The sequence below is a fragment of the Onychomys torridus genome, chromosome 7, assembly GCF_903995425.1.
Source record: "Onychomys torridus chromosome 7, mOncTor1.1, whole genome shotgun sequence".
In the NCBI taxonomy this organism is placed as follows: domain Eukaryota; kingdom Metazoa; phylum Chordata; class Mammalia; order Rodentia; family Cricetidae; genus Onychomys; species Onychomys torridus.
The window spans coordinates 58208352-58233487 of record NC_050449.1 but is presented as its reverse complement, the minus strand read 5'-3'; the positions used below and the strand labels follow the sequence as shown (position 1 = coordinate 58233487).

Genomic DNA, 25136 nt, shown 5'->3' with positions numbered 1-25136 from the left:
GGTCCCTCTCCTCAGACAGCTGGTGGCAGCGTGGAGGAGTACCTCATCCCTGCTGACAAACCCCTTTTCCACTTTGGAAGACACCAAGGACAACCCTGAGCCTACTCAGATTATCAAAGATAACATCCCTCCATAAGGTCAGTTGATTAGCAACTTGAATTCCATCTTGTAGGTTGAACTCTTTCCCCATGACCTAACACGTTTTCCAGTAATTATTAGGAGAATATCCCTCTGTGTGTGGAGGGTGGGATGGGAGGGGGCAGAGAAGGACAGCAGCGCCAGCCTGGGCTACATAGTGATTTTCAAAGCTATTCTGGGTTACAGAGAGGAGTGAGATTACCTCAACAATAAGAACAAAACAACCATGAGGAGACACTATGGTAAATCTCTTGAGTCTTAACATTGACATTCGCTAAGATGGAAACTGCCACCTTCTTGTGTTAACTTTATTTAACCTGGCTTCGTTTGGAGGCCAGCAGATAGGATTCAAGATCTTGATGAATCTTTATGAGGAGGGTGGGTGAAGTTCTCTTAATGACATCTGGAGAGAGTGTGAGAAGAGATTTCTGAAGAGAATGGGTGGGTGAGAAGTGCCTATCCTTAGGATAGAAAATTCCAGCAAAAGGAATGAAATAACAAGCTTTCTCCAAGGCTTAAAAAAAAAAAATTAAGAGTTTTTATTACTAGGTCTCCATGTAACAGACACTACTGAACTGAAGAGATTCATTAGTGAAGTCTTCATAGGGAAAAACTATATGTGATTCAATCCAAGAGCAGATATAACAAAGTTATTCTATTATTCAATATGAATTTAGAAAATATAAGAACAAAAGGTTAAAGAGATAGGTTCCACCGAGATTTGAACTCGGATCGCTGGATTCAGAGTCCAGAGTGCTAACCATTACACCATGGAACCAACACGGAAGCTGTTTTCTCTTTGGGTGTCTAAGACTGACAAAATCTCACCCCCAACTGGAAACCAAACGCTGAAAGACTTGTGCCTCGTTTCCCTGAGTCACTGAGGTGAGAACAAGGCAAAGACACGGACCACCGTAGCCGGTCGGGCATTTTAAGATTGTTTTCCCTGCAAGTCTTCCCAAGCCGGATAAGAACGTGTTCTACCCCGCCGCGCTCAGGGGCGGGGCGCCGCTTCTCCGGAAGAACTTCCTGTGAGGGGCTGGGGCTTGACGGAAGTGACGCAGGCCCAGGGCGGGGCTCTTCACCGAGTCCGGCAGCTGAAGCTCGGCGCTCGGGTTACCCCTGCAGCGACGCCCCCTGGTCCCGCCGCTGTCGCCACAGCCGCTCCCGCCCCTCCGCTCCTCGGCCGCGCCATGGGCACCCGTGACGACGAGTACGACTACCTCTTTAAAGGTGAGCCCGTGGGCCGCCGAGTGCCCACGCGGGGCCCGAGACTCTCCCGGGGGACCCGCGCGAGGACGAGCCCTGCCCTGGACGGAGCCCGCCTCTGCGCTTCCTCCCTGCCGCCCCGACGGGGGTCCCGCCGGTCGTCGCGGTTCCTGCGGCCCGGGGAGGGCTGCCGGGCCGCGTCGCCCCTTGCTATGTGTCTTCCCCGTCGTTCCTCGCGACGGTGCAGTTTCTTCCCTGGGCATCTCGGGCCCCTCCTCTTGGATGCACGCTGCCGGCCTCACATCCCCCTCTGACAGGCCCTGCCTCGGCTCAGCACCCATATTGGGGCACCGACTCTCTCTCTGTGTTTTTTTGTTTTATTTCCCTTTCCTTTTCGTTTCCTTTCCCCTCTCTCCCGAGTGAGCCTTTCCTGGGCTTCGGCCAGATTTGTCCGTCCCAGGGCCCCCACCCCCATCCCCGCAGACCTCGAGGTCAGTACCCGCGGACTGTCCTCTCCCTCCCCACGGACGGGCAACTCCGTGCCTTTCCTTTTCACGTAATGTTCAGTGCTCCGGTGCGACCTGGCTGGCGGGAGGGAGAGCAGGGGAGGGCAAGAGGGGCTGTCCATCACCCCCGGCGTGCGTGCACTTGTCGCAGTGTCCAGGCAGGCAGATGACTTCCCACCTCGCCTTTTTCACCCCCTTCCTTCTCCTGTCCCTGCCCAGCTACAACCAGACTGGGATAGCTCCTTTACTTGTCTTTCGAGAAGGGGCTGCGGATGGGTGGTGGCTGTTATCCCTGCCAGACCTGAAGGCCCAGTTCCCGAACAGGAAAGGTTGTGCGCTGCACAAATACTGGCTAGCTTATCACTATGGACTGGTTGCTTCCTGCTGCAAGACTGGGAGGATCCAACAGGAAGGGAAGAGCCCTGGTTGGTCACATACCTTTCCTAGTCTGTGGGAGAGGGTTCTAGTGGTAGCGTGCTCTTTTAGTGGAATCAAGAATTTATTGCAAGGTAGGGGAAAATGTGAAGCGGGCCGACAGAACCTGGGAGGATGAGGGGAGTAGATAGCGAGTTTGCTTATTGGTTGAGTCCAGAAAAAAAAAAAAAAAGCCGAAGTGAAAGGATACAGTTCTCAGTGAAAGGAGTACAGCGAACGCTTTTTTGTTCATGAATGCGCTCTCACTTTCATAGTCTTGCTCTGCTCCTGAATTAGAAGGGCAGCCATCAGTAATGTGCTGAACAAAGATCATTACCAGAGAGGCAGAGGCCATTGATGTTAAAGCTTTACTTTGGAGGGTGGAGTTTCAAGAGTGTTAAGCATGGTGAGTGTTTCTGGCGTTGCCATTGGGTGCTAAGAGTGGCTGACTAGTGAAGCAGGAAACGTTTCTTTGGCGTTACCAAATACTTTACAAGTCTTTAGCAGCTACTACACCCTTATCATTATCTACTCCATTCTAGGATAAGTACCTTAAGTGTCTACCCTTACTACCATATTGGAAAATAATTTACAGAGAAGAAGGTACCAAACTTTAAAAATACAAATAGGAAAGCCTGGTGTGGTGGCACGCCTTTAAAATCCCAGCGTTCAGGAGGCAGAGGGAAGCTGATTGTGTGAGTTCCCGGCCAGCCTGGTCTACATAGTGAGTTCCAAGCCAGTCAGAGTTACATAGTGAGACCCTGCCACAAAAAGTCAAAACAAATAGGATACCTAGAATGTTTGTTGAAGGCATCTGACATGATATGAAATTACTTAAATCCCAGGAGACTTTGGGGTTTAGTCAGTCAAGGGAGGTTTATCTTTAAGTACTGCCTAATAGCAATGAGTACCTAGCCTATTTTGAAATTATTTCTCCTGTTTGACTTGAAATGTGAAGGTTGGTTATAGAAAGCTATTTATTTTTCCTAAGAATGTTGATTTATCCTAGATTGGCTGGAGGAATTTAAGTTTAATTTTGAGATTAGACCATCCTTTAAACAATGAGAAACTACTGGGGTTTATATTTGGTTTGTGACCTTGGAAAGCTAACTTTTCAAAAGTATTTTATTTGAGATTATAATATAATCACCCTATTTCTTCCTGCTCAACTTTTTTGAGCCTCAGTTTCCCCAGTAAAGGAAATACTGTGATACCTTTTTTTGTTGTTGCTTTTTTTGAGACAGGGTTTCTCTGTATAGCCCTGGAGCCCATACTGGAACTAACTCTGTTGACCAGGCTGGCCTCAAACTCTCTGAGATCTGCCTGCCCCTGCCTCCTGAGTGCTGGGATTAAAGGCGTGTGCTACCACCGAGGGGCAAGAACATAGAAATTTTAATAAAGAAGCACAGAACTAAGAAACCTTTGAGTTATTTTGTATCTGCGTGAGTTCTGGTTGTATCTTTTGTGCATTTTGCTGTATAAGACTGGGTGTTTAAAAATGCTTCTGAGAAGAGTTTCCACTGTTTAGAAACTGCTACAGGATATGAGTCACTTTATTTTTTATTTCAACACTGATTACTTAGCCAATTTTTTACTTATACGATTATTTTTAAATGATTTCATTCCATAGAGAGTTATTCACTAAGATGAACCATACATAGCATTTCTACTTTGGAGAATATCTAGCATACTCGATAGTTAAGGAAATTGAAGTTTGCAACATTTAACGTGGAAGGGCATGTTTATCAGCAGCTTGGAATGGAGTAGTTTAAATGAGAATGTAATGTGGGCAGATAAGGATAATTCTAAATCATGTATTTGTTCTTGAAAATTAAATTTTGTTTTGTTTTGTTTTTCAAAACAGGGTTTCTCTGTAGCTTTGGAGCCTTTCCTTGAACTCACTCTATAGCCCAGGCGGGCCTTGAACTCACAGAGATCCACCTGGCTCTGCTTCCTGAGTGCTGGGATTACTGGCTGAAAATTAATTTTTACTTATGCTTTGCAGTGAGACTTAGGGAGTTTGTTTTATTTTCTTAAAAGCATGATTATTTAAAAAAACCCGTTAATCTTGTACATACCCCAGTGTGGGTAAGGTGCTGAGGGACACAAGTGAGCTAGTTGGACCCCGGCACAGTCGTCAGTGGCACTTTCAGGGCACAGTCTGTCTCCCCAGCTTTTCCTCTTGAGTCTCCTCGAGGTCCAGGTGTCATGAATCATCAGAGGACTACCCTGTCTTGAATCTTGGAGCTTTGCTTTCACAGCTTTTGGTTGAGCAACTCGGATTCTGATGAACTGGGAGAAACTTGTTCAGACTTCAGCATTTTTGCTGCATTTTACTTAAAAGACTTGGTGAGGTTGGGCTGTGCACGTGGTTGAGAGTAGAAATACTTCCTTTCCAGGCTTTTTAAAACCATTATGAAAAAGGTTGGTGATTTCAGTTAAGTTTTAAAGCCAATATTCTATATGTGAGGTGAGGAGTCAAACAGTAAGTGAGCTTACAAAAGAATTCTAAAATTAAATGTGGGCTGAGCATGGAGGCCCATGTCTGTGATTCCAGGACTTGGGAGGCTGAGGCAGGTGATTTGAGATCAGCCTAGGCTACAGAAGGAGATCTTGTCTCAGAAAATAACAACAAAAACAATAAAAAAATACCTAAATGTTAGAGATAGGAACTTTAAATTAAATAATGGATAGTTAATATACATACTCTGCTTTTACAATATTTAGCAGTCTGATATTTGTGATATGTATAATATATAAAGCAGGTATATAAACAAATTAATATTAGGTATTAGGTTGAATTTCAGCAGATGAGGTTATCTAAGTTCTAGGGAAGCAATATTATTTTAAGAATTATATTGATATTTGGTGTATAGATACTATTATTTATCTCTTAGTCATGTTGTTTAGTATGTACTCTATAGATTGCTAAAATTGTAGCATACTTAAGTATATATCCATTTAACGTAAGATATTTTAGTAATGGAAAAACAAAAAAAAGATATTTTAGTAATGGTTGTATATATAAAATTACTTTACATTTTCATTGCATTTATTTATTTATTTATTCATTCATTCATTCATTTATATGTATGTTGGGGGGTGTGCCACAGTGAGTGTGTGGGGGTCTGAAGTCTGTTTTCTCTTTCTACCATCAGGGTTGACAGCAGTTGCCTTCACCTGCTGAGCCATCTTGCTGGCCCAGAAATTGAATTCTTTAATTGTTGGCTATAAATATATAGTTTCCTACATTAAAACAGAACAAAACAAGAGGCTAGTGATGGATAATAACTCAGTGGTAAATCATGTGCTTACCATGAGCCCTAGGTTTAGATCCCCAGCACCACTGGGGGAAAAATAAATTAAATGATGTCATTTTAAAGAGAGAAAGTATTTTGACTAGAAATTGTTTGAGTCCACAAAGAAAGGTCCATACATTTTTTAAAAAATCATAACCAATGAATTCTCTTGTTTGTTAGATAATTCATTCCATCCATCCATCCACCCACTCACCCACCCACCCACCCACCTACCTACCTATGTTTTGATATCTTTTTTTAATTCTCACAAAACTGAAGTCTTCTGTCATTTCAAACATCCTTTTCCTTTGACAAAGTTACTAGTCTTGACTTTGGAGATCTTGTCAGTATCTAGTTGGTATAATAACTATTTTATAGTGTTAGAGCATTTGTGAATGGTGAGTTGTTTACAAACTATTGCTACTTTTTCAATAATAAAATTAATTGGTTACATGAGGAGGTGGATTCTTTACTTAGTATGATATAATGATTTGCTGTTGGTGAGATGGTAAATTTAGTCATTAGTTAAAAGTAGAGGTCAAAACATGTACCAGGGGCCTGCAGATATGGCTCAGCAATTAAGAGCGCTTGTTAGTCTTGCAGAGAACCTGAGCTCAATTCCCAACACCACATGGTGGTTCACAACCATTCATAATCCCAGTTCCAGATGACATGACAGGCATGCATGCTGTGTACATACTTGCATGCAGGCAAAACATCTATGTCCATAAAGTAGATAAGAAAGAAAAAGCAAAAAACAAAAAATGCAAGAATGGCTAATATTTTAAAACAAAACAAAACATGAACCACTGCTGGAGCTTCTGTGGGAGGCATATATTGTATTGGTTTTGATAGTGCTCCCTACCAATGGTGGTGTTAGCCAGATGCCTGCTTATATGTTCTCTTTCTTTGACTTTACACTGTGACTGGCTCCTGAATTGCTGGTTGAAATGGGAGTGTCTGTGAATTAATTAGATGTGTTCTCATCTTTGGTTTTTCCTTCTTCACTATACATAACTCTAGTTAGTGATGCTACTGTGAGACCAGAAGTGATTCAAAGGAAATTTCCTCAGCTGGTTATCCAGCCTCCTTTTAAGACATACATGGAGAGAGAGAGAGAGAGAGAGAGAGAGAGAGAGAGAGAGAGAGAGAGAGAGAGAAAGAAAAAGTGTATGTTTTGGTGGTGTGTGGGCTCATGTCATGGTGTGTGTGTATAGAAATGCCTAAGACAATTGAAGGACTTGATTCTCTCTTCTCCACTCTGTGGGCTCAAGGGATTGAATTTAGGTCTTTAGGCTTGGCAGCAAGGGCCTTTACCTACTGAGCCATCCCCCAGGCCTAACTTTCTGTACTCTGGGAGTGACTGAAGGATTGCTATTCAGGAAAGGTGTTGGGAATTTTGGCTAAAGGCCAGGCTAGGTTCTTGGCTGGGACCCTAACTTCCACCCCACCCCACCATTAAGCCTCTTATACTAAGAAACAACAGTGAAGGTATCTTATTAATAGGGAGGCTCTATTAATGTAACTGAAATTCAGCTTCACATCTACAGTGGTGGAGTTTGGAAACCAGCCTACTAAATCACCATTCTGTAACACTGAAAGTGCATTGTTTCTGTCTTCATGACCTTGACATTATTTTCCCTGGTATCCAGTAAAAGCATTTAATGTCTGTTTGCTAGGGTACCCTCTAATTGACTACAAATATAGAAATAATTTCTCTTTGCTGCATGGAGTCACTGCTGCTGGGACTTCTTGCTGAATCAGCTGATAGAGGAAGCCAGAAAGATATGCATTTGATAATGCTCGGTTGTTGTGGGCTGTCTACTTCTGTGACAAGAAAGGCTTTCTTACTCCTTTGGCTAGAGTGCAGTCAAGTCAGCCTTCTTTCTACACGCACCATCAAATCTCAGTCTGTTGAGTAAAGCATGGCTTATTATTTCCTGGCCTAACCTTTTGTGTTGGTTTTCTAGTCTGATGTCTAAATCAATCAGCTAGGTTAGACGCATTACTAGTCAATAGTCGAAATAAATACAGTGGTTACTAAAATACCAACATTTTTATGCAGGAAAAAAATGTTGTCTAGCTCAGATTCTGTAAACCTACAAACCCATTTTGATCTTTTTTGTGTTTTCAAGACAGGGTTTTTCAGTGTAGCCTTGGCTGTCCTGTAACTTTCTCTGTAGACCAGGTTGGACTACCTTCCTTTGCCTCCTGGGTGCTGAGATTAAAGGTGTGTAACACCACTGCCTCCCTATTTTGATCTTTAAACTCATATTTTAATACAACTGTCTGCAGTTGGCATATTGGCACACACCTGTATTCTCAGCAAGAGGATTTTGTGAGTTCTAGACCAATCTTGGTTCCAGAATGAAACCCTCTCTCCCTTTTTAAAAAACAATTTATTTTTACTTTATGTACATTAGTGTTTTGCCTGCATGCATGTCTGTGAGGGTGTTAGATCTCTGGAACAGGAGTTACAGACAGTTGTGAGCTGCCATGTAGTGCTGGGAGTTGAACCTGGGTCCTCTGGAAGAGTGGTCAGTGCTCTTAACTACTGAGCTATCTCTCTAGCCAGCTTTTCTTTTTCCTTTCCTTCCTTCCTTCCTTTTTTTTTTTTTTTTTTTTTTTGGAGTCAGGGTTTCTCTGTTTCTCTGTGTAGCTTTGGAGCCTGTCCTGGATCTCAGTAGACCAGGCTGGCCTAGAACTCACAGAGATCTGCCTGCCTCTGCCTCCCGAGTGCTGGGATTAAAGGCGTGGGCCACCACCACCTGTCTTTTTAAAAATTTTCTTAATGACATTTATTGGGACTGGAAAGGTGATTTAGTGGTTAAGCACAGGCTGCTGTTCTAGAGGAGCCAGTTCAGTTCGCAGCACCTGTATTTAGCTGTTTACCACTGCAGATCTCTTCTGTCCTCTGGGCACCCCCCACCCCCATACACATACACACAGTATACATACAGACTCATGTTTATACACGGAAAATTATATTAATTCATTCATGTGTGAGCTCTGCACACGTGATCAGAGGACAACTTTAAGAGTAGGCTCTCTTCCACCATGTGGGTCCTAGAAAAGTGTCTTTACTTGCTAAGTCACCTCACTAGCCCTACTGGAAAATTTTAAAAGTATAGTAACATTTTGGGGAGAAGTTAGTAAACTGCCTTCTACTCATAGGAAGTGAGTATAATCAAAACTTGTTTTTAGATTTTCTTTTTAATAGAGTCCTAAGTGAAAGTGTTTGCCCTCCTTGCTTTGGCTTTGACTCACTATGTCAGAATTGTTAGCTTCCTAGGGCTCCTGTTTGTCTATGGTGGGGTGCCCCTGGGGCTTTCTCCCAGTCTGTGAAGTGTGACTATTAAAGATGATTATAGTTTCTATGACCAGAGCAGTGCTTGTAAGTCACATGCCTCATGTTTTAAATGTGTTTCAGCTCTCACATCACACTTAGTCTTTAATGAAACTAGTAGAATGTAGTTCCCCACTCCATGCACTGACATTTTTTGTTTGATGTCTAAAACATGAGAATAACACAAGTTGTTATTTACCTTTTAGAATACTTTCTGAGGTAGTGAGGTTGGTATAAATTAAAGGTAGCTAATGCTTGCATCTGTGGCTAGGTTATCCTATGATTAAAATTGCAAAATTGCATTTTTAAGGGCTGGGGATATATATCAGTGGTCTGGTGTTTATCATACATGTGTAAGGACCTGGGTTTGAGTTACCAAATAGGAAAAAAAGAGGAATTTTTTTAGATGGGTGCTATGTCTGATCTGTGCTGAGTAGATGATGTGTGGAAGTCCTTATGCAGATAGAGATAGATTAAAAAGTAAATGGATTTTGCTGGGTGGTGGTGGTGCACGCCTTTAATCCCAGCACTCGGGAGGCAGAGGCAGGTGGATTTCAATGAGTTTGAGGCCAGCCTGGACTACAGAGGGAGATCCAGGAGAGGTGCAAAACTACACAAAAAAACCCTGTCTTGAAAAACCAAAAAAAAAAAAAAAAAAAAAAAGTAAATGGATTTTAATTGATTGGTCATAGATAAATGCTATTTAGTACTATGTATGCCTCTTTAAAGTCCTTGGTTGTATTTATTTTGAAGCCAAATGTCCTTCTTTTAAAAGCGTGTTGGTATTCTGAATGTGCTTGCTTTCATCCAGTTTATAATTTTTTGTCTTTTCAGTTGTCCTTATTGGTGATTCTGGTGTTGGAAAGAGTAACCTCTTGTCTCGATTTACTCGAAATGAGTTCAACCTGGAAAGCAAGAGTACCATTGGAGTAGAGTTTGCAACAAGAAGCATCCAGGTTGATGGGAAAACAATAAAGGCGCAGATATGGGACACAGCAGGGCAGGAGCGGTACAGGGCTATAACATCTGCGTAAGTTCATGTTTTCTCAGTTCTGGCATAGGTTGGTATCAAGTGAATTGTTGACTTTAAGTATTGGGAAGGCATAGTAGTCCTCCTTAACCTTGGAAGGTGTGCTCCAAGACCCTCCGTAGATGCCTACAACCACAAACAGTGCTGAGCTCTGAATGTTTCCACTTGTGTTTTTGTTTTAATTCGTGTTTTGCCTGCATATATGTATGTGTACCACATGTGTGCTTGGTGCCCATGGAGGTCAGAAGATAGTATCAGATCCCTGAAAGTGGAGTTACAGATGGTTGTGAAACCACCATGTGGGTGCTGGGAAATAAACCCAGGTCCTCTGCAAGAGCAGCCAGTGCTCTTAACTGTTGAGCCATCTCTCCAGCTCCCTATCTTTCCTCTTAATAGACCCTTTGTAGCTTTTCTTTTGGCATACCTTAGTTGCTTTGTGGGGGGCATTATTCAATAAACTAAAGGTTACTTGAACAAAGGGGAGATCATAGGCAATGGGAGGGCTGCAAAATGACTTTAATGTGCAGGTAGTTTATACAGTGTGGGTACATTGGACAAAAGAAGAAGTCATGTGCCTGGGTGAAGTAGAGCACTGAGAAGTTCCATCATAATACTTAAAATCGTGGCAGTTTAAAACTTAGGAATTATTTATTTCTGGAATTTTTCATTTAATAGTTCTGGACTGTGAATGACTAGGTATAAAACCTCATGTAAAGGACAACTACTGTCTACCACATCGATAGTCTGTGTGTGTGTGTGTGTGTCTTTCTGTCTATGCATGTGTGTGTGTGAGTGTATGGGGTATGTATGCTGGTGTGTACATATGTATATTATTACTATGGTTGTAGAGGTCAGAGGACGACCTTGAGTGTTGGTCCTCACCTTCTACCTTGTTTGAGACATGCAGGATTTGTTGTTCACTGCTGTCTATGCCAGGGTATGAGGCATGTGACCTTCTGGGGATTTTCCTCTTGCAGCCCCGCATTCACTGTAGGAGGACCAGGGTCACTGTCCTCAGCTTTTACACGGGTTCTGGGATTTTAACTCCGATCCTCGTGTTTGGATGGCAAGTGCTTTGCTAGATTCATCTCTCCGCCCTGTCCCTGTTTGCAGTTTGGTCTGGTGTTCCCATCTACTTTGTGATTGTCTTGTGATAGTTACAAATGTTTCTGTTTGCAGATACTACCGTGGAGCAGTAGGTGCCTTATTGGTTTATGACATTGCTAAGCATCTCACATATGAAAATGTAGAGCGATGGCTGAAAGAACTGAGGGACCATGCTGATAGCAACATTGTTATCATGCTTGTGGGCAATAAGAGTGATTTACGCCATCTCAGGGCAGTTCCTACCGATGAAGCAAGAGCGTTTGCAGGTTAGTAATGTGAACCCCACAATATTACAGTGCTTCTGCATTTCTCTGTTTGCACAAGGCTGTTCTATGTGAGTCTGAAGAGTAGTATGCCAAGGATTGTCAGAGACTGACAAGGGTGCACCTACTTAGAAGCTGAACCCTTTGGGCTTCATACAGCATCTGCTTGTTTCTTGTTGCCCTTCTGGTAGGAAAAACTACCAAAGAAAGCAGCACTGTGCTGGCTAGGAAGTCTTGACATTCTATTAGTGAATATTTTCCTCTAACTTTACATTTCAAATGGTATAGTAACATAATTCTAAGTGAACATGCTGCTAGTTATGCCGTTGCTAGGGAAGATGGATAGGGGTAGAAGCAGTGGGATGTTTGATACTATATTTTGAATAGTTTCATTCATTGCCAGTGGTGGTATTTATATGCAGCAATACTTAGAAGCTAATGAAAATTTCTTACCATTATTTTTAATTTACGGAGGTGTAAGTAGGCTTTGTTTGTTTGGTGTTTGGGGACACTTTCTCTTGTAGTCCAGGCTGGTCTTGATTTCCTGGTCCGGCTTCTTCCTTTCAGGAGCTGGGTGACAGACATGCACCGCCATGCCCAGCAAGGTCTTAATCTTTTATGTTCCCCTTGTGATCATGAACTTATCACCTCTGCTATTTTACCTTCAGAGGTTGGGAAGGTAGCTCAGTGGTAGAGGGCTTACATAGCATTGGTGAGGCCCTGGATTGGATCATCAACACTATTAAACAGCAATCAAATTTCACAAGACTGAAAATATTTCTCTCCACAGAGAAGAATGGTTTGTCGTTCATAGAGACATCTGCTCTAGATTCTACAAACGTTGAAGCTGCTTTTCAGACAATTCTGACAGGTAAGACTTGTGTTTCCAGGTTACACCAGAGGAAACTGGAGTTTTAAGAAGTGATTTAAACAAGTTAATCAGGAAACCGCTAGCTATCTGAAAATGAGAGTAACTATAGCAAGAGTTCTTGGTGTGCACGGCTACAATACGATACGAGAGGAGAGACGAGAGGAGAGGAGAGACGAGACGAGAGACGAGACACGACACGACAATGCTGCACGCTACACTTCAGTCACGGAATTCATCTAGGAAAACATTCTTTGAAAGTACTTTGTTCACTTCCTGTGTTCAGGCCATGTGTTCTATATTGCATAGTCAAAGGGACAGAGTTATATTTTTTCATAGTGTAAATACTGAGATCCTGACTATAGAGCAATATAAATGTCTTTTGATAGATAAAAATTAAGGGTACTTACTGCTCTTCCAGAGCCCTTGATTTGTGTTCCCAGCACCCATATGGAGTGGCTCACAACTGCCTTTAACTCTAGCTTCAGGGGATCTGATGCTGGTACCTGCACACATGTCACACACATACACACACAAAATTTAAGTGGAAAAAAAGCACAAATACTTTTTCCATGATAGAGGAGTGTGTCCTTTGTGAATAAAATTAGCCAAGCCTACATATAGAAAGGTCTAAATGAGTAATGGGAAAGGGACAAAGTTCATGCTATTTTGGAATGTAGATAACCAGGTCAGCTTCTTGGGAAAGAAGACATTTTATTTGTGCTGACTCATATTTACTTTGGCTTTATTAGAATAACCAGATTATCAGTACATTTAATCTCTTAAGAAGTACTTTCATAGGTTGTTTTTCAAGATACCTATATTATGTGTTACTTTTAAGATCTTAGGAATCCAAATCTATTCAACACATAGTAGAGAGTTTTATGTGCTGGTCTGATAAATTGATACATAGAATTGTTTAGTTTCCTATTATAATGTAACATATTTTAATGCTATATGTAGCTCTTGTATTAGAGGTGAGCAGAATTTTAACTTTAAAGCATTCTCTTATTGTTAAAAAAAATGTATGTAATAAGCCTAGGAATTTTGATCATGGACTGGAAAGCCTGATTCCTCCACTTATTTTTGGAGTGATAATCTTATTAAGCAAGTTATTTACTCCTTCAAAGGCTTTAATTTCTCCATCTGTAAAATTCAGATATGGTGGGCTGGAGAAATAGCCCAGTAGTTATGAGTGCACACTGTTCTTCCAGAGGATCAGAGTTTAGTTTCCAGTACTCATGCCAAGCTGCTTATAATCACCTGTAACTCCAGCTGCAGGGGATCTCACACCCTCCTCTGGCATCTGAGAATGCCTGCACATCCATGAGCATGAACACACACATAGACACACAATTTAAAAGAAATCTAAAAAAGTTTCAAATACATTTTAGTTAGTTATTAGTTTCATGAGAGAGCTTGTGCTTTTAAATTTCTGCAGTATGATTTGATAAGGCACAATTTAATTTGTTATTGCTACCTGAAGGATTTGTTGTTGTTGTGTTGTTTGTTCCTATCTGTACTCCACAGAAAAGAATGATATGTCATTGGTACTTCTGCTGTAGTTTCCAAAAATGAGTTAATGCCTGTCAAGGGCTTAGCTTTTTTTTTTTTTTTTTTTTTTGTTTTTTGTTTTTTGAGACGGGGGGGGGGGGGGGTGGTGGTGGTGGTGGTGGTGGTGGTGGTGGTGGTGGTGGTGGTGGTGGTGGTGTTCTCTGTAGCTTTGCACCTTTCCTGGAACTCACTTGGTAGCCCAGGCCGGCCTCAAACTCACAAAGATCTGTCTGCCTCTGCCTCCCGAGTGCTGGGATTACAGGCGTGCGCCACCACCGCCCGGCAGGCTTAGCTATTCTTGATAGTGAACATTTGATAAATCACTACCTAGGTAGCAGTTAAGGCATGAAAAAGAAAACTTGTTAAAATAATATAAATATTGGAGATTTGCATTTATTTTATTTTATTTTATTTTTTATTTTATTTTATTTTATTTTTTTCCAAGACAGGGTTTCTCTGTAGCTTTGGAGCCTGTCCTGGACTAGCTCTGTAGACCAGGCTGGCCTCGAACTCCCAGACATCCACCTGGCTCTGCCTCTCGAGTGCTGGGATTACAGGCGTGCGCCACCACCGCCTGGCCTATTTTATTAATTTTATTCATTTATTTTGAGACAGGGTTTCTCTGTATAGCTCTGGCTGTCCTGGAACTCAATTTGTAAACTAGGCTGGCCTCAAACTCAGAGATCCACCTGCCTCTGCCTGCAGAGTGCTGGATTAAAGGTGTGTGCCACCATATCATAAAATTGTTTTTTGTTATTTGAAGAACAGTCAGGAGGGAGCTGGAGGGAAGTAGACAGTTGGTGGCACTCAGCACAGAAGCTTTTTTAAAGGAATCTGTTCTAAGTGATCGCGCTGCAGATTGTTTTAAGCTTGTAGTATTTATTGCATACACAGTATGCCTTCAAGTCCTACTTTCTTTGTCTTTGCTTTTCCACTATGTAGCCCAGGCTAGCCTTGAATTTACAGAGATCCACCTGTCTCTGCCTTCGAAGTGCTGAGATTGAAAGCATGTACTCGGGGTTGGAGATTTCGCTCAGTGGTAGAGTGTTTGCCTAGCAAACGCAAGGCCCTGGGTTTGGTCCTCAGCTCCGGCAAAAAAAAAAAAAAATAAAAATTAAAAAAAAAAAAAAAAAAAAAAAAAGCACGTACTCCTACACCTGGCTTAATTTTTAATTTTTTAAATTAAAAGGTAGGCTGATGGATCCTCCACCCATGCCTTTCAGTTCAGCTTTGTTCTTTCTGCCTCAAGTTCACTAGGAGATTGGGTCAGGGAGGGCATGCTGCTAGGGATCCAACTCTATCCTGAGCATGCCAGGTAAGCGCTGTACCAGCTGAGCTTCATCCCTCAGAGAGGTTTTTAACACCTGTTTTCCACACCTTCTTTTCATTTTAACTTTATATTTTGACAATTTCAGAGGTGATTAAAAGTGTTAAGTGTTTTTTTTTTCTTTCCATTTACCTCTTCCCTTCTCCCCTATACACACACACACACAGGCACATACAGTACCATGTGAAAGTAAGTTGTTTTGCGGGGGAGGTATTCACTAAAAATGAGTACTTTCTCTTGTATAACCATAGCACAGTGATTTAATCACATCAGTCTAGCTACAGACCTTACTCATATTTTGCCAGTTGTACCAATAAAGACTGTTAGTTTAAAAAAAAAAAAAAGTCTGGGATCAGATCATATGTTCCACTCAGCTGTCCTGTCACTGCTTGACAATAGTTCCTTCAGTTTTCCTTTGTTTACCAACCTTAGCATTTTGGAAAGGTACAGGTCAGTTGTTATTTTCTCAGTTTGAGTTTATTCAGTGATTCTTTATGATTAAGCTGAAGTGTACAGCTTGTGGCAGGAACACCACACAAGTGGTTTCAATTCATCATTAGGAGGCTTGTGATAATAGGTTTGTCTTATTATTGGTAGTTCTAACTTTGAACTTTAGTTCAGGTGCTGTTAGCCAGGTTTTTCCATGTAATTAGTAAGTTCAAAGCAAATTCCTAATTTGAAGGCTAAACTCTTAATTCTGGGACTGAAATAACTTTAATTCATGTAAAATACTGGCTCTTAAAACAAAGCTAAAGCCAGTTTGGTGGTGCATGCCTATATTGGCGTGTGGGGGCTGTATGTGTATGAGGTTATCATGGGCCATATAACAAGATCCTGTCTCAAAAATAAAGAGAAATGAAGGGACTAAAGTCGCCAGGTATTAACTTTATCAGAATATAGAGAATTGTTAAAGATTTTTTAAATTATATTTTATTTTTGTATTCTTGTGTGTGAATATGTATGTGGCACAAGAGTTGAGGTCAGAGGACAAATGCAGGAGTCAGTTCTTTCCTTCTACCATATGGTTCCCAGGGGTGAAATGTGGGTCACTTTTACTCACTCAGCCATCTTGCCAGCCAAGTAATGATTCTCTTTTCATTAGAGGTAATGGTAACTTTGTTCTCACTTGGTGCAGAAAATGTCGGGCTATCTCAAATTGGAATCTTTTTGACCTTCAAGAAACATACATGATAAGCAGGAGGTTTGAAGGCTTAATAAATGAGAAGCTTCTGCAGAGGCCGTTGTGAAATTACCCAGGCTCCTGGGTTTTAAAAAACTTTGGAGGAACTAAAGAATTTTTTAAAAACTATTTTATTTTATGTGTATGTACACCTGAGTGTATGTAACCACATGCCTGAGGAGATCCGAAGAGGGTGTCAGATCTCCTGGAACTGCAGTTAGTTATAGGTGGTTGTGAGCTGCCTTGTGAGCGCTGGGAACAGAACAGGGTCTTCTGCAAGAGCAGCCAGTGAGTGCTCTTTACCTCTGAGCTGTCTCTTCAGCACCTATCAAGCTAACAAATGTTAACCCTATTGTTCCTTAGTTTGGAACAGTTGTGTGTAATCTCCCTAGAATTATTTTCCCAGCTGTTCCACAGTTCCAGTCAATTAAAAAAAAGACTTTATGTCTTTTTAAGTATTTTGCCTTATATTTAAAGCCATAATATATTAGTATTTCACTTTATGTTTAGATCTCCCATAAGAGATTCTGATGGAAGATAAAGCAGGATTGCTTTTTCCTAGTTGTTCCTAACCTTTGGACATCTTGAAAAGAGACTGCATGGAAATTAACTAATCACATTCATTTGGTTCTAAAGGAGAACAGACTCTCAAGGGAAGTATAGAACCTGCTTCTGACTTAGCATGTTACTGACCCCTCCCCCACCATGTAATAACTCTTTATAATCAGATTCCTGCTGGACAGTTCCTGGTTACTATTTTCTTATCATAGAAAATGACACACCCAACACAAGAGACTTAAGTAAATTACTTGTGGAGCTCTTTAAGACTGTTTAGACTTGAAGAAATTTTCTTCCTGATTCATTTTGTTTATTGCCTTGTTGGTATATTTCAAAAGTGGGTATGTTTTTAGTGACAGGAGTATACACAGCAGCTTTACCATTTCTAGAAGAATGTTGAGACTGTTGCACAACACTGCTCAAGTTTCTTGCTTTGTAATGAGCTCTCTTTAATTATTTACCTCTCTGTCCTCTAAGAAGTCTCCCTTTGTCTCTCTTCTGGTGTTGTATGCATTTGTAATTCATGGAGGAGTTTCTGATGTTTTGGTTTTGTTCCCTTAACTTAGTCTTTAGAACAGCTTGTAAAGAAGTTCAATTTTAACAGAGATCACATATTTAATGATTTTCTCTTCAAAAAGATGGTCTATCCAGTTAGGTATTAGTAGATAACATAAAGAATGAATGGTATAGTTTAACCACAAGTTGATCATTATCATTATTCCTTAGTCACCAGCCTGAAGGGAACTCTTTCTTCGCCCTGGTTGCATTCCCATTCCATTCTTTTTTTCTGTTTTCTCTTTCCTTCCTCCATTCCTCTCTCTCTTTTCCTGCTTCTCTCTTCCTACCCCCAACCCTATCCCCTCTTCTTTAAGATAGTGTATGATTGTGTAGCTCTGGTTGGCCTAGAACTCACTATGTAGATTGGGTTGGTCTCAGACTCACAGAGATCCACCTACCTTTTGCCTCTGCCTCTCAAGCACTGAGATTAAAGATGCATGTGCCACCACATCTGGCTTTTTACTTTCTTTCTTTCTTTTTTTTTTTTTTTAAGATTTATTTATTTATTACGTATACAGAAGAGGGCGCCAGATCTCATTACAGATGGTTGTGAGCCACCATGTGGGTGCTGGGACTTCAACTCAGGACCTCTGGAAGGGCAGTCGGTGCTCTTAACCCCTGAGTCATCTCTCCAGCCCCCTTTTTTTCTTTTAAAACAATTTTTTTTGAGCTGAGGATCAAACCCAGGGCCTTGCACTTGCAAGGCAAACGCTCTACCACTGAGCTAAATCCCCAACCCCTTAAAACAATTTTTAAAATATTGTTTTATGGCCTGGCGGTGGTGGTGCACGCCTGTAATCCCAGCACTCTGGAGGCAGAGGCAGGTGGATCTCTGTGAGTTCAAGGCCAGACTGGTCTACAGAACTACTCCAGGATAGGCTCCAAAGCAAGAGAGAAACCCTGTCTCGAAAAACCAAAAAAAAAAAAAAAAAAAAAATTGTGTCGTGGTGGGGCTCATTGAGTGCCACAGTATGAGAGTGAAGGTCAGAAGACAACCTTCAGGAGTTAGGCTCTCTCCTTTTATTTTTTATTTCTGTTTTGTTTAATTTAATTTTTTTCCCCACGAGACTAGGTTTCTCTGTGTAGCTTTGCGCCTTTCCTGGAACTCACTCTGTAGCCCAGGCTGGCCTCGAACTCACAGAGATCCGCCTGGCTCTGCCTCCCGAGTGCTGGGATTAAAGGTGTGCACCACCACTGCCCGACCGCTCTCTCCTTTTAACATGGAGCTTTTGGGGATTGTACTCAAGTTGTTAGGGTTAGGGACAAGTGCCTTTATCCACTGGACCATCTCAATGACTATCCCTGTCTCCTCTGAATGAAAGATCTGGCAACACCATACCCTTTGTGTTCATATTTTTAAATTTTTTTATATCCTTTCTTTACTAATACTTCTTCACCGTTGAACCACTACTAACCTTCTCAGACAAATTTTAGCTACTTCCCTAAAAAACTATAAAACAGGCACATTTTTGGTGAGTGTTAGTAGTTCATAAATTAACGTGTGTGTGTGTGTGTGTGTGTGTGTGTGTGTGTGTGTGTGTGTGTGTGTGTTTTGAGTGTGTGCCCCATGTCTGGGGGCGATGAAGGAGGCCAGAAGAGTCAGATGCTCCTGGAGCTGGAATTAGGACCAGTTGTGAGCCACTTGACATGGGTGCTATTAATTGAACCCAGGTCCTCTGGAAAAGCAGTGGGTTCTCCTAACCACTGAGCCATGTCTCCAGCCTCATTAAGTTACTGTTGCTCAACCTTAGGAGAACAGATTTTTTTTTAGAGATATATTTATTTTAATTTATGTGTATGAATGCTTTCCTTTATGGATGTGTGTACCACATGTGTGCCTAGTGTGCATGGAAGCCAGAAAAGGGCATTGAATCCTGTGGAACTGCAGTTACAGATGGGTTTAGCCACCATGTTGGTGCTGAGAACTAAACCCAGGCCCTGCCAGAGCAGTAAGTACCGCTTCCAGCTTTCCTAAAGCAGAATAGATCATACCAGTCCATTTTAGTAACCATTAGTGTCAGTTCCTGCCTGTGAACATTTTTATTACTTTAATAAGTCATTTCATTTGCAAATATTTCAGAATATGCATTTAAAAATTATAGCTTAAATTCATAACACAACTACTTAAAAATTTGTAGTAATTTCTTATTTCTATTTGTTATCTAAACAATATTAAACATACTCAAGAGTTTTTAAAAATTGAAGTTTAAATTAGGATTCAGATAATGTTTATATATTGTAGTTGGTTGATGTGTTTTTGGAACTTGTTTTGAGAAGGGTTTCTCTACATAGCTCTGGTGGTCCTGGAACTCATGATGCTGACCAGGCTGGCCTTTATCTCACAGACAAACATCCACCTGCCTCTGTCCCTCAAGTGCTGAGGTTAAAGGCATGTGCCACCACACCCAATCTTTTTAGAACAGTTTGAACATATATCTCTATTTTTTGTTTTTTTACTGTGTAATTTTATACTTTTAAAGTTTAAACATTATATCTCATATAAGCAAAGCATGGTTCTACATAGTCATATATGACTGTAGGTCTAAAAAATTTTAGTGTGTCTACGGTATTTCTAGTGTGCAGTTCTTATTTTCAGATTTATTATTCACATTTTCCCGTTTATTAATAATCTTTATAGAATTGCCTTTTGATTTTTTTTTAAAGATTTATTTATTTATTATGTATACAGTGTTCTGCCTGTGCATCAGATCTCATTACAGATGGTTGTGAGCCACCATGTGGTTGCTGGGAATTGAACTCAGGACCTCGGGAAGAGCAGCCGGTGCTCTTAATCACGGAGCCATCTCTCCAGCCCTCGCCTTTTGATGTTTTTAATGACAAAGCTCACTATGTAGCCCTGACTGGTCTGGTACTTACTATGTAGACCAGGCTGGCTTTGAGTTCACAGAGATAGGCCTGCCTGTCTCCTCCTGAGTGTCGAGAATAAAAGCTCGTGTCCCCATGCTTAGCTATGGATTTTAATTTTTATTTAAATAGTTAGCTACTGTATTGGGTAGCAGAGATAGAAAATTTTACTCATCTGATTCTGTATCTGTCCTATTTCTGCACGAGCAAATTCACTGAGAGCAGGTTTGTCAGTGACACATGGAGCCCACATAGGAGTACATTATGTTCTTCCTAGTACATCCTATTGGATTGCCTGTTTCTAGAGTTCCCTACCTTGGGATGTCATTGCTTTAGAAAGAACACTGGAAAGGCAATATGGAAGCCTGTTCTCTGATCTTGAGAAGTATATTGTTGTTTGATTAGGTAGTGCAGTGCAAGGCCACTTTCAGTGAATTCAGTACAGATACTGGGAGACATTCAGTGATACTTGTGCAAGTGGTTCTTCAAATGTCTATTCTGTGGGACTAAAGCAAAAATGAAGCAAATAATTTTAGTCTTTAAAAGACTAATGTTTAGTGGAGGACTACAAGATTAATTTTTATATATGTCATGCAAGTAAAATAGTACATGTACATCTTAGATTATCTCCTTTGAATAAGTAAGTATAATTTAACCTTAGCCCCAGAGGAGGGCAGTGTAAGCAGTGAGCACTTTCTCTTCTGAAGTTCTTGGGATTTTTCTATGTTTGAAAAATTGTGTTCTTCCCTACAGAACCTAGAAAACAGGTGTATCTGATAGTGCAGATTTATTTTACACATTGTCAGTTTGTGTGGACTTTTTGTGGAGGGCTAAGTATATATTTTTATTATTTAATTCAGATCTATGCCCATATATATGGCACTGTCTAATGTGGTGCTGTTTAATTAATGGGTGAACTTTCCCCTCTGAAATGGAGAAACCTTGTTACTTTTCTTACTATTACAGAAATTGTTTAAAATAATGCTTTGACTCTAGCTAGTGGCTATTTGAAACTAAAATCTTACTTTTTGAGACAAGGTCTCCTGTAGCCTGGCTGTCCTTGAACTTGCTATGTAGCCGGGGTTGGTCTTCTTCTCCTAATTCTCCTGCTTCCACCTCCCAAGTGTTGGGATTACAGATGTGCACTACCATGTCTGGCCTAAAAATAAAATGTAAATGTGTGTTTTCTGTTCTGCATGTCTTCATCTCTTTTACATAAACTCATCATGGGTTTACACAAACTAAGTGTTTCTGTTTCTTTTGTCATCCAGAGATCTACCGCATTGTTTCTCAGAAGCAAATGTCAGACAGACGTGAAAATGACATGTCTCCAAGCAACAATGTGGTTCCTATTCATGTTCCACCTACCACTGAAAACAAGCCAAAGGTGCAGTGCTGTCAGAACATCTAAGGCGTCTCTCTCCCCTAGAAGGCTGTGTATAGTCCATTTCCCAGGTCTGAGATTTAAATATATTTGTAATTCTTGTGGTCACTTTCTGTGTCTTATTACTCCCTCACACTTAAGAATCTTCTCATGTCTTAAGTCTTTTGATTTTTTGCTTTATAAAATCATCAACTTTGTCCTGAATGACTGCAGTTCTTTTTCATGCTATGGCTTCTCTAGCCTTAGTTTAATAAACTGAATGTTTGAATTCCTCAGTTATTGTTTACTCTTCATCATGGAAGCCTGTCACTGTAGAACATAATAGAACTTGATCACTTGAAGCTCAGACCCGTTGGTCCTGATCGAATCTAACTAAGACAACCTTAGAAACAAGCTATTATTTTGCCACAGAGCAGCTTGTAAGACTCTTCTCAATGCAGTACATATTTTGACAGACCTAAGGATTGCTCTATAAACATAACAGCATTTTGAGAGCTTGAAGATTTTCCATTGTGGAAGTCAATTTTTAAAATGCCTTAATAGGTCTATGTTGTAAATTTTTTCTTTAGTTTTTTGTAAGCATCCAAGATGATGGGGATTCTTTTTTTCTGGAAAAGAATTATCTTAACAAATACAAAGGACTGTTATATTATGTGTAGGAGGGCATCATGGTTCTGGGGTCATAAGTTCACCTGCTGCCTGGCAGGCTAGTGGACTTCTGTCTGAGGTGTCTCTGTTGCAGTGATCGGCAGCCTGAGTAGCTTAACCAGTCTTATTTTCCAGAGTAGATTGTGTGACATTTTTATTGCTCATGCAATAACTAGCTTAATGCTAGTCATATCACATTTTGAAGTGTTAATTTTGTTTTTAAACCCTTCTAGTAAGTGAAATGCAGTCTAATTTTATCACCATATCCACCAACAAGCATGGGTAATTATTTTAACAATGCTTATATTTGAGTTCTCCAGTGTATATGTCTAAATACAGTGAGAGGTTAATTTATGCTCAAGTGGTACCACTTAAAGGCATGTGTTCTTTTAGTATGTAAAATGAAATAGTACCTTGAGTTTAAGTAGAATGCATTTAGGCATTGTAGGGTCCTGAAATAGTTTTTTCCACTACGTAATTGAAATTAACGGAGCAGCTAGTTTCTCATTCAGAAATGTGCACACTAATACTAGGTTTTACTTCCTTGTGGATAATATTAAGCACTTACTCTGCAGTTTTTCTGAAAGTTGACTGCAAAGATATTGTTGAGGATGGTGGGATACCTGCAAAAAACAAAAATGTGTGGGCTTGCGTAGAAGACTGTGTTTCATGGTTAAACTTCCGCTTTTTGCAGTGCTCATGATGTGTGGGGAGCACAGAAGGCATTGCTGTAGTCAGTCATTTTGTTTTTCTTTTGTAGCTATTTGTTATTTTTAGTGTATTGATTATAAAGATACTGTCTATTTATAAATTGCTACTTTGTATTTTATGCATGCTCTGTAATTTGACTTTTTTTTTCAGTTATTGATTTGGAGTATATCCTCATCCTAATAAACAGTTGTAGGGGGACTATTCCCAGTGTTGTCAGATTATATTTTTCCTCCGAATGCTTTGGATGCTGCCGTGACTACTTCTGATGAGTGAGAACATAGGACCTTGCATTGCTTATTAAACTTGGATTGGGGGCAATAGTGTCAATTCAGGTGAGACGTCAGATCTGCAGCTCAATTATACTCTTCTGGGAAAAGGGTTACTAGGGACAGTGGTGACACAGTCTCTGTACTTTCCTGTCAAACAGTGTCACTAGACACAGAAAAAGGTTCCAACCCTATTTATTTAAAAATTTGCAGGAATTTTATGAAATAAAAATAAGAAAAAATTATGTAGTAAATAAAAAATGACTGAGTAGCTTTTAATTTTTTTTTTTTTTTAACCAAGAATAGATTTAAATGCTCTTGGACATGATTGGATTTTGGGAGAGGTTCAAGCAATATTTGATACTAGAAAGTGACTTTGTTTGCATGTCAACAAGAGTCTTCACGTTGAGTTGTATCTCAGGAGACAAACTGTCCCAAGCAGGAAGCATTAGTTTTATTTACGACGACAACTCTAGGCTCAAGGCAGTTCCTAAGTACTTTGACCCTGCTTTTCATTACTTTTAACTTTAGATGTTTTTCTTAACCTGTTAAATTCTCCTGAAAAGCCACCTAGCCATCACACCTTGTCTTTGCTATTCAGAAAATGCTGTCTTTTCTCTTAGTTGTCACCATGTCAGGGTAAGTTATCCTCAGCCATTCCACTCAGTATGTTAAATTAGAATAGTAAGCAGAGGTGGCAACCAGTGTTCTTTGTCATTGATTTTTTTAAATTCTGAAGAGTTCTGCAGAAAAAATTAACCCAGAAGACTTTGAATCATGCATCTGAGCTAGTCTTATTTCTTTGGTTGTTAGGAAAATGATTGTTTTAATTTTTGTCATTTCTGACTTGTGTTTATAAAATCCAAATGCTCTCAGTGGTTTGAGATGTTGTGATAATTAATCTATTATAAAGAAAAAGGTATACCATTCAGACATTTTTGGCCCACATGAGAAGCAGAAAAGGTTGGTAGATAAATTAAGAATTTATTACTATTAGTTTTCAGTTTATAGAGTTTTGTAAAATGTTATTAACTAAAGAAAAAAAATGGATCATAATCTTGAAGAAAATTCCAACTGCTAGTCCTGCCTTTTATGGCAGCACTCAGGAGACAGAAACAGGGGGCCACCTGATCTATATTGCAGTCACACAGGGGAACCAACACCATCTCAAATAAAACAAAACCAAAACAGAATAAAATGGGGCTTTCTTTAGATTGTACATGACCTTCATTTGTTGTGTTACAAAAAAAGGACAAAGGCTATGTAAGGTTTAATGGGCTGTCCGAGTCTTCGATAGGGTGCCATGACACTATGCCAGAGAGAGGAAGCAGCCTGAGTTGGAGCAGTGCTGTACCGTAGTCCTTTCCAGGACTGAATACATCACCAACAAAACAGAGTTGCCAATGTAACATTTTAAAAAATGATTGTGTTCTTCCATATTTTAGGAGGCTGATAAAATGACACAGAATGCTAATCTCATTGACAGAATCTTACTTTACTAACAGTATCCATTTTCCTAAAAATTGGAGAATAGAATGTTAGAAAGGATGTTGTATCCCAGGCAGTATTATTAGAAAATTTGCTGTGTCACACATGAGTTAGAAGATTGAACTAATGGGTCTAACACAGTAGGCTACTTGGAAAAGAGAGATTATAGTCATAGTTCTTGTCTATTTCATCTCTTAGTTCAAATTCTTTGAAGTAATGATGTGACTGAATTAGATCATTTCTGAGTCGTGTAGGTATTAAAATCAAATTCTGACTCAAATCTTAAATTTAACAGATAAGTAAAATATTAGGTAAATACTTTACAAAATTGGTTTTGATGTTAATATCTTGATTAAAATCGTCTATATTGTTTGGGGATTTAGCTCAGTGGTAGAGCACTTGCCTAGCAAGCACAAG

General features: G+C 40.2%; 1 protein-coding gene and 1 non-coding gene across 2 annotated transcripts; one reads left to right on the top strand and one right to left on the bottom strand.

Moving 5' to 3' along the window:
* Positions 1–844: 844 nt before the first annotated feature.
* Positions 845–916, bottom strand: Trnaq-cug. Its single transcript has one exon. It is a non-coding gene; the product is annotated as a tRNA-Gln (tRNA).
* Positions 917–1189: 273 nt separating this feature from the next.
* Rab11a (RAB11A, member RAS oncogene family) lies at positions 1190–23168 on the top strand. Its single transcript, XM_036194218.1, has 5 exons — positions 1190–1371; positions 9747–9942; positions 11122–11315; positions 12103–12183; positions 21494–23168. The coding sequence occupies exons 1-5, from the start codon at positions 1332–1334 to the stop codon at positions 21631–21633; spliced, it is 651 nt and encodes a 216-aa protein (XP_036050111.1). The 5' UTR covers positions 1190–1331; the 3' UTR covers positions 21634–23168.
* Positions 23169–25136: the final 1968 nt, after the last annotated feature.